This window comes from Echinococcus granulosus (genome assembly GCF_000524195.1).
Source record: "Echinococcus granulosus chromosome Unknown EG_S00066, whole genome shotgun sequence".
NCBI lineage: Eukaryota > Metazoa > Platyhelminthes > Cestoda > Cyclophyllidea > Taeniidae > Echinococcus > Echinococcus granulosus.
Genome location: NW_020170446.1, coordinates 417,241 through 426,351, shown reverse-complemented (window position 1 = coordinate 426,351; position 9,111 = coordinate 417,241). Strand labels below are relative to the sequence as shown.

At 44.8% G+C, this 9,111-nt stretch overlaps 1 protein-coding gene across 1 annotated transcript; it reads right to left on the bottom strand. All coding sequences in view use genetic code 11, as the record gives it.

Annotated features, from left to right (window-relative positions):
* Positions 1–4,260: 4,260 nt before the first annotated feature.
* On the bottom strand, positions 4,261–4,836 carry EGR_06966 (hypothetical protein; the record flags this gene model as incomplete). The annotated part of the gene is made up of 2 exons (XM_024496215.1): positions 4,261–4,530; positions 4,684–4,836. The coding sequence occupies 2 exons, from the start codon at positions 4,834–4,836 to the stop codon at positions 4,261–4,263; spliced, it is 423 nt and encodes a 140-aa protein (XP_024349418.1).
* Positions 4,837–9,111: the final 4,275 nt, after the last annotated feature.

Here is a 9,111-nt window from a genome sequence, read left to right as displayed (position 1 = left end):
CAAAGAACACGGAGCAACAATTTGAGGTCCTCTATGTTTATTTATATACTCAGGATATTCACATTTACTCACAAATGTGCAGTGCTTTTCTTGTTAAAAATCGTAGGTGTTCTCGCTCTCTTTCCTTGTATCTACGCCCTGAGCTTTCATGTCTCTTTGTGCTATTTCTTTGTGACAAGCATGTTAGTGTCCATTAGGCTTTTCTCTGTAACCTATTCACTTAATTCCCCTTTGTAGTTGTCAAATCACTTTTCGATTGTTATTGTTTCCCTAGTTAATTGTCACCACTTTGCATTAGTCCATTGTCAATACACTTTAACGCTAGTGGGTCTATCCCGTTTGCACTTGTGCTCTTTCCTATCCATATTGCTCGTATAAAATAGCATTTTATGCATGGTCTGCGTTCTCCCTCGAAGGTGTGCATTGTCCTGGGGTACTGGTGTATGGTCGAAATCACGCCTGGTTGTGTTTACTTGTCTGCATGTCGTTGCCTCTGTAAGTGGTCATCGTCATGCGTGAGTGAGTGAGTCGTCGCAGCGCACCATTGCAGTGTTGAAGTGGCGAGGTTTGGTTGCATGCAGTGGTCGAGCAAACTTCCACCACCTGGACCTTCGTGAGGGAGTAACAAAAGGAATGAGGCTTTCATCCTTGCTGCTTCGGCTTCGTTGAGATTTAGGTGGAAAATATTTGTCGAATTGAGTTAGTGATGTGTGATGGGATGCCAATTGGATGCAATAAAATTGGGAAGTGTGGATTGCGAGGGATGGAGTTGGCTGCAGTGTGACCATTCTCTCGGGACTTCCACTTTGTCATACTTCGATTCAAAACCTTCATTTTGGAAGAAATTGTGGGATTTACTCTGGTTTGTGCACCTCGCACCTGATGTTGCACGTGGATTTGAAGCCGAGCGCGGTGTCCGTTGAGGAGTTCAATTGCATGCCCGGCGGCCGATGTTTACCACAGTATTTTTCCTGGTCGAGTTGCAGTTGGAGCTTTGCATTCCTGGTTGTCTCGGTTCGGTTTACGGTGCCTTGCTGGATTCCCTTTGACAGGAGCCAGTTGGTCCTCTTTGACGTCATTGATATTGCGGCCTTGTAAACACTTTTTGTAAAAATAAATCATGTGACAGTCAGTATACACGACAGGAAGAAGTCACTCACTGTCTTCTCATTGCAGTAACCAAACTGGCTTCCTTGTTTTGTTAAACCACAGACAATTGCAATTCAGTTGTTTACCAAATTCCAGTGGTTTTATCACTGCTCTACTTCGTCACTTACCCGAATTGTGTCTCAATGATCATTTACGCTTTTTCATTCTTCTCCTCACCGATTGTGCAACGGTTGGTGTCATTGTGGAATTTGTCGCGCATTGTTGTGTGCGGTTGTGCAATCCCTCTTGAAGGTCACACTTTGTTGTAAAACTTGTTCATGGGGGTAAGAGAGTCATCGGTTCGATCACAACTGCGGGAATTTCTGCATGATGAGGATTAAAATGAGGTGGGCGATTAGGAGTTTGCTCAACACTACATTTTACCAAATGGGTACAATCATTGCTGGCAAGGGGAACAAACTATCTGCAAAACGTGGGGGTTCTTGTCTAGCCTTCGAGTGGAGGATGAAGGCGGCGTGTTTACTGACAATCGGCATTAGTGGACGAGGTTGGCACTCCCTTCCCAGTCGAGGCAATCTGCTTGTCAGTCGTGTGAAGCAGTGTCACCCTGCTCACCGCACACGAGGAAGTCCACTGGGCTTGCAAATCCGACCGTTGTTATGGCATAAATTTGGTGCTCGAAGTGATGTTTAAAGAGAATCCAATTTGAGGCATCCAATGTCGAGTCACTTCCACACACTTAGATGTGTGCATCTAGTTGAAGCGTCGAGTTTTTACTGCCAAGGCGCATTCAGCTGTTGTGCTGGAGGTTGAAAGTTGGGTCATAACAAAATTAGGCATAACCATTGCCATCAGAATTGGCCAAATGCACCCAAAACGTGGTGGTTTTATGTGTAAGAGATGTGAGGAGGAAAGAGGAGGATTGTACCTGACAGTCAGCAGCCTTGTACGAAGGTGACAATCTCATTCATTAGTTTGTCAGCAACTTGGGTCATCGTCACCCTACTCACCGTACACGGTGAAGTCAACTGCCCTTGCAAATCCAACTACTGCCATCATGTGCGTTTGGATAATGAGTGCTGTGGAGAGTTTCCTGTTCGGATCATCTGCCTGCAGGCCTCTTCTACATCAGGCATACTTGTCTCCATGCCATTGTGCTGCAGTTAATGGACGAAGGCAGGCGACTGTGCCAAGTGAACGCGTTTTCAACTTGCCTCCCTCTGCCTTGGTTCACGTAGTTACCCATCTTCTCTCCCACCACCTTTGTGTGAGGTGATTCCCTCATCTGTGTGTTGACGATTTATCGACAGCCACGTGAGTCGCTACCCAAAGTGCTTCTGATGTTAGTGGCGGTACCCATCTACTGGTTGGGTGTTTTGGGGGAGAACAGACCAAAGAGCTTCCAGATTGTGACCTGTATGTGATCACGTTCCAGTTGATTAAGAAAGTCTTACAGCACGGTGTCGTACGGATTTGATGTGTTTTCCTTTTTATGCGGATAAGGACGCAGTATCCCTGCTGAAGGCCTTCGCCTGCATGCCATTTGACGAGTCTTACTCGGACAAAGCACTGCGGATTCTCCTACAAATGGGAAGAAGCAAGTGGAGACCCTCTAGTTGTTCGGCCTTCATTTACGAACTAAGGAAATCTACTACATTTTACAAGCATTCTGTGCCTCCATTTTCACCAGTTGTGTGTGACCTCGGTCTCTCGCCCAAATGGATATTTGTGCTGCTTGTTGTAACGAGCATGATAACATGTGCTGGATATGCCCCGGAAACCTCCTCAACTTTGCCCACTAGTCACCCAAACATTTTACCCAAAGTCGGTTCTCCAGTTAGTTCCATTAATAATTTCAAGTTGGTCTACTGAATGTAGTCAATCGCGCTTGCCAATCGGTCCATTAGTGTGCTGCAACTCCTGTAATGCGCGCCTTGGAATAACCGAGTTGGGTCACTCGATTTTGGACCTCTTCCACAGGCTTAGACGTTCGTCTGGCTAGAGTCCTGAGTTCGTACTGTAAGAGCGCATTGTGATGCTGCGTTGGCAGTGCATAATGAAAAACTGCCAAATACTTTGCTCAGGCTCCCACTTGTGGCTGCATTTGCATCGCCAACTGGGCAAAGCCGATGGAAAATGCCGCATACAGTCAATGCCAGAAGCAACATAATTCATGGGACAATTTTATGCTAGATACTCATGGTACTGCACTATGTTAATCACAGACAGGTCATAATTCATTTTCGTGTCCAATAATAAGCTAAAACACTATTTTTGCATTATCAAATATCTCGGCTCCATTTTGCAATTTGGTGGAGGTGTGAATGGCCTCTCACACCCATGACAGCACACGAACAATCATGTTTCTGCAATGGATGCCCTTCTACTTCGTGAAATCAGACAAAGTACTTTGGCCTTGTTTATGCTGCTGCTCCTCCTATACCTGCATCCATACCTGATGACTTTTTCCGATTCTACATAAACCGGAGTGTTTACTAGGATTACCGAGCCTCAGTGCTGCATTACATGAAATGCACGCAGGAAATGGATGCGTTGCGATGATGTGGACTGCACCCAAACGTCGCTTTTGTAAACACTTTGCAAAAGTTAACAATTGTGCTTTAAAATAATCGCCCTTTCAAAGTTTGGTTTGTGATATTTTGTGGGAGCGTGATAAACATGCTGTGCAAATTCAGATTCGCATGATTGTGCAAGGATTAGCGCCTCTGAGCCAGGTCACAGACGACACGCTGTGTGGAAAGGATGGCGAGCTCCCGATTATGGAGGTGTTACACAGAGTATATAGGTGCTATTTTTTGATTTTTTAACCCATCAGACACGCTTTATTAGGTTGGATCAACCGTCATATATTATCGTTTGTTTTGCAAAAAAGGAAAGTCATTTTTTGTGTTATTTAAAAACAAAAGCAGGCTGACAATTGAGTGGGTGAATTGGACCTTTTGGGCAACTGAATGCGACCGTTTGAGGTTACTGAGTTAGCTGAAGCAGTTGCTGCTGAGATCTGATAGCTAGGCGTAGTCATGTCCTCGTGCCCTCCTGTTCCCCCTTCACTCCCACCTTCTATCCAGATCCCTAATCCGACAAATCGGTTCCGCTGCCAGCATCGGCTGCGTCGAATTGTAAACACATTCAATGTGCAAACACTGGCGTGGGCTGAGAAGTGTGCTGCTTTCTGAAGGGGATAATGAAAGTGCCTTGCGACCTTTGGCATAAAATATGTGATAGTGTTGGTGCCACAGCACACCTCAATATTACAGGTGGTTGGATTACATTGATAACAGGTAAAAGCAGAATAAATGGCTGACTATGTGACAACCAAGGCACATCTGGTCGTAATCTTACCCAATTAGGTGGGAGGGAACGAGGGTGTGCTTTTGGGATGTTAGGAAATGGGCATTCCTAAGAAATTTAACAAAAAGGCTTTTCTGAGGTAGCAGATATCCTTAACGCCCTTCCTTATAAAACCTTAGACCACCAACTTTCAAGCGTCTCCCCATGCGTGTCTTTACCCACCTCTCACCGCACCGTAGTCATGGCATGCAAGAGGGTTACCGTTGGACTGTCCTTCTTCCCTGTTGTGTGTCTATGGATCAATGTGCAGAGATGAAGGCAGTATGTCCATTGGACGAGTGTCGTGTTGATCCTCTGGATCCTCAGGGTCCCACAGATGCAGTAGATTGCCATGCCAGTTGTGACACTCGTCATCTTTTCAGATTTGAATAAGCAAGGATTTCTGCCCTTTGCTCTCCACCACCGACCACCCTGTCACCTAGATGGGTGCTGTGGTATCGAATTGAACAAACTGTCAGGATTTCATGTTGACTTTTGACCGCTCCTTACAATTTGAGGTGTGTAGTGCATTTACCTTCATCGCGGTCCATTATGTTCACATGCAAAACCAAATATTTTAATTTTTATGCAGTTTTAACGCAAGGTGGTGGCAACAATTGAAGTCGTTTTTGCTCCTACTCTGCATTATCCGCATGTCATTCATGTGTGCATGCTGCTGTTCTCTGGATCGCTCCATTCACTTGCACCGTATGTTCAAATGACAATTAACGCCAGCAAAATCCACATGTTAGCCATTATTCAGTGAGATTGTGATTTTCCTATGAGTCATTTGCTAATCAAGAGCGAGCAGGCTGGATGGCTAGATTGAAGACAACACGAAGATGCGTGTGCTTTCCAGCTGAGGTCATACAAATGGTGGTTCAGCCTAGCAACACCCTCCGATTAGCATTAGATCCGTGTGCACACACTGAGGGAAGGAAATGTTTGAAATCACCACCTTAATTAGTCTAGATAGAAAAAGACTTTGGGACAGAGGCCTTGACCAGTGACACATGGCAGCAAAGCAGGATAACCATGGCTGGGTACCTTCCTCCACTCTGGACTGCTGAAGTACACGGGTGGTCACCTTTCCTGAGGACTCATTGCATTCGCTCTGGCCTTCGCCTTAGAGTGGTTCGTCGTGCATTTAAAATCGGTGGTGGTCTCATTTTGTGCCGACGGATGAGAGGAAGATGGACGTAACAATATTCTGTTATCCATAAACGTCTCCCACATATAGGAAGTGGGTACTCCCCAGTTGGATCAGTCTTCTCAAGTCAGAGAAAGAGTGACATCCAATTTGTCTTGTGATTATTTATTCCCTTGAATCATTCACCAAAAGTGTCATGTCACACTTTGCTTCGGTTATGATTTCTGACATGTACGCTGAGTCTCAACTGCGGCTCAATCCCACGTAGAGGCGACTACAATAAGGACGACTATACATAAAACACCACACGAAATACCCTCCTCAGAATGTATTCTTCAGTCTGACTTTGACTACCCGTAATCACCTCGTCATACGCAGTTCCTCCTTTCTCACGGATGTCAGTGTGATTGTTCTTCGTCTTCATCTTCGTCTTCTTCTTCTTCTTCTTCACAACCCTTTCCCTCATTTCATCCGAATACGAAGGAGATCCCAACGGTTGTTAATCTTCAAAGCTTTGCTGCACAGCCTCGTGATTTTATGCAAGTGTATGGGAAGAGTGCCAAATTAAATGACGGCGATTTGAAGGAACCAGATTTTATCTACTTTTGTGGAAGAGAAGCATACGAGTGATAAGTTGTCTAACGGCATCTTTCATGGAGGTGTTGAACAGCCTCCAATCGTTAGATGCACGTCTAGCATCAACACATCTCGACACACTTGTATTTGTGAGATGGGAAACGTTACCATTGCCCTTCCAAATGGCAGTGAGACTGGAGTGCCCCTCGACAGTGCTATGCCGACAACACTATTTGGAGCATTTCTTTGCTCTCTAACTTCTCTACTATGGGAATAGCAACACGTGCACTTGGATACAGGTGGGGGAGTTAGTTTCCGGGTTCGTTGGTTTGTTGATCGAGGTGTCTCGCTTCACATAGGCAAAGGGTGCTTGTGGTTTCCACCTGTACATTTTATCATGCATTCCCTCCCTTCGCCTTCCAGAAAATCAGCGTGCATGTATTCATTAAAGAGCTTCTTCGCCCTTAGCTGATTAGCACCACCCATCCCTATTAAGGTTATCTGAGTTCTGCTTGACTTGCCTTTAATTTTGGACAGTGGAGAGTTTGAGACAATGGAAATGCCTTTAGGCCAACTGCAGTCGTTCACTTGCAAAATTAATTTGTGTGCATTTGATTTTGGACACGGCTATGCGGTTAGGTTGCCTATGAGTTTAGCATGGTGGTGAGGTAATTCCTCTTTCGTGGTATTTCTTGTGTCGAGACTCTTTTGCTCTGTAGTTCACCTCATAGGTTTCTTTCGCTTTGTATCTGTCTTTTCGGAATGGGTGATCTGTATGTACTCAAGATGCCTTTTAGCAGTACTGCAGTGGGTAGTCACCACTGATTTGGTTCACAAAACACATGCCCTATAAGCAGTCACACCTACATGTACATTTACACAAACGCTTAGAGTGACTGCACTGCCTTCCCAAATTCCTTTTGAGCTCATGGTATCTTCATAGTCCGAAAAACAGCTACTACTGAGGCCACATTAAGTAGGCGGACCACTAGCCATTCTGCTCATCACTCGTCATCTCCTCATCCTCTTCACTCTCCCCCTCTCCCTCCCCCACAAAAGGGCGCATCAACACAGTGAATATCATCGCATTCATGCTTGCTAATGCTTGACCGACGTTTAGGTACCCTGTAGACACTCCAGAGATTGTAGGTTTCGGTCATATTGTTATTGTGCAAAGTGTACTAATATGAGGCATAACTGAGTGAGCATGAATGCGACCAATGCCGGTAAGTACAGGCGTTGTCATCACCCCTTTGGATTCACTGCATTCTCACCGGCTTTCCTCTTAGAGTGGTTAGTCGTGTATTTAAAGTGGGTGGTCATCTTCTACTGCATTGAAGAAGGAGGAGGAGGTGGATGTACCCAATACATGACTTTCCATAAGCAGCTCCTAGATGCAGGAAGCGATTTTTCACCAGACCGGTCAGTCAGCTCAAGTAGTGGAAAGTGTGGCATCCACTTTTCCCCATGGTCATTGATTCCAGTGATTCTTACACAATGCAGTGCATGTCACACCCTATTCAGTGATGGATTCTGACACGCATGCTGAGTCTCAGCTGTGGCCAAACCTCATGTAGAGCTAATTGAGATAAGGATGGCTGTGCACTAAACGGTGAGGAGTTTCTACTCCTCAGGATACATTTTGACTTCGATTTCAACTGATGGCGGTCATCTTATCATGCTCAGTTTTAGCATTCTCACGGATACCAATGCGCCACTTCTTCTTCTTTGAATCCCTGTGCCTCTATTTTCTCCAAAGACGAATAGAGAGTTTGGGGCTTTTAATCGCCGAAGCCCTACTGCACACCACCTCTTCTTCATAGAAGTGTATGAAAAGAGAGCTAATTCAATGACAGAAGTTGAATGAAATCAATTATCATTGTTGACTGCACTGGCGTGTACTTCAACACATCGCATGGAAAAGGTCTCTTGTGTTTGCAGATTACCTATCTGAAAGAATGCAAGTGAAAAGCCTTAGATATGAGGTATCTCGCTCTATCGCAATAAATAGGCAATGCTCTCTCTTCCAGGTAGGAGTTCCATAAATATCCCCAAAGGTTTTCACAAGCAATCCTGAAGCTAACAGTTACAGAGCTGATGAGGGAAATCGTGGGGATCAGGTTAGTAGTACCCACTCTATTTCAATTTCCCGACTTCTGTATATAGAAAGTAAGCTAAAAGCTAAAAGCTCAGAAAAACCCCGATTGCTGTTTTGACGAAAGAAATCGTGGAGGTCAGGTTAGTGCCACCTTCTCCATTTTAAGGTAACTATTTCTGCAAATTGAGACTACGCAGGCCTAGTCACACCTGCCTTGCTGCTTAATCAGTAAGTGACTTGTTGTGATGGGATTTTGTTTCAGGCTCATGACAACTGTGAGAGCACCTATGAAACTACTTTTGGATCTGGATCTTTTCTCACTATCTTTTGCTTTTGAACTTCAACACGAGGTCCAAATTGTGGAGACCGAGCAAAGCTCCAAGCATGGAGAAGGAGTGTGAAGATATGCGTTGAAACAGCATTGAATAAGACAATGATCCAAAGGAATAAAACATTTTGCATAATTAACACGATCCTACAGCATGCAATGCTCTTTTGCTTGGCTCAACGCAGACACTTCCACTTGCCGGTTGTCACAATGAAGTTGGATGTTTTAAAAGCGATCTCTTACTAGAAACAATTTTTTCCGCAGTGGCAGTGATGTACATCATAGATCCATGGGCGAACAGTAACAGTTGAAACAAAAATGTCATTATATTCCCCTTTATTTCCACCATCCAATGCTTCTCAATGCATTTTAAATTATGTCACTATTACGACTAGGATGCCTGGACAGACGTTTTCTGACATCGCTTTCTAAGTGTCTCAAGGTATCCTATCGATGAGTGGTTTTGTAGGGTCAAGGCACCCCAACTCCATTCACTCA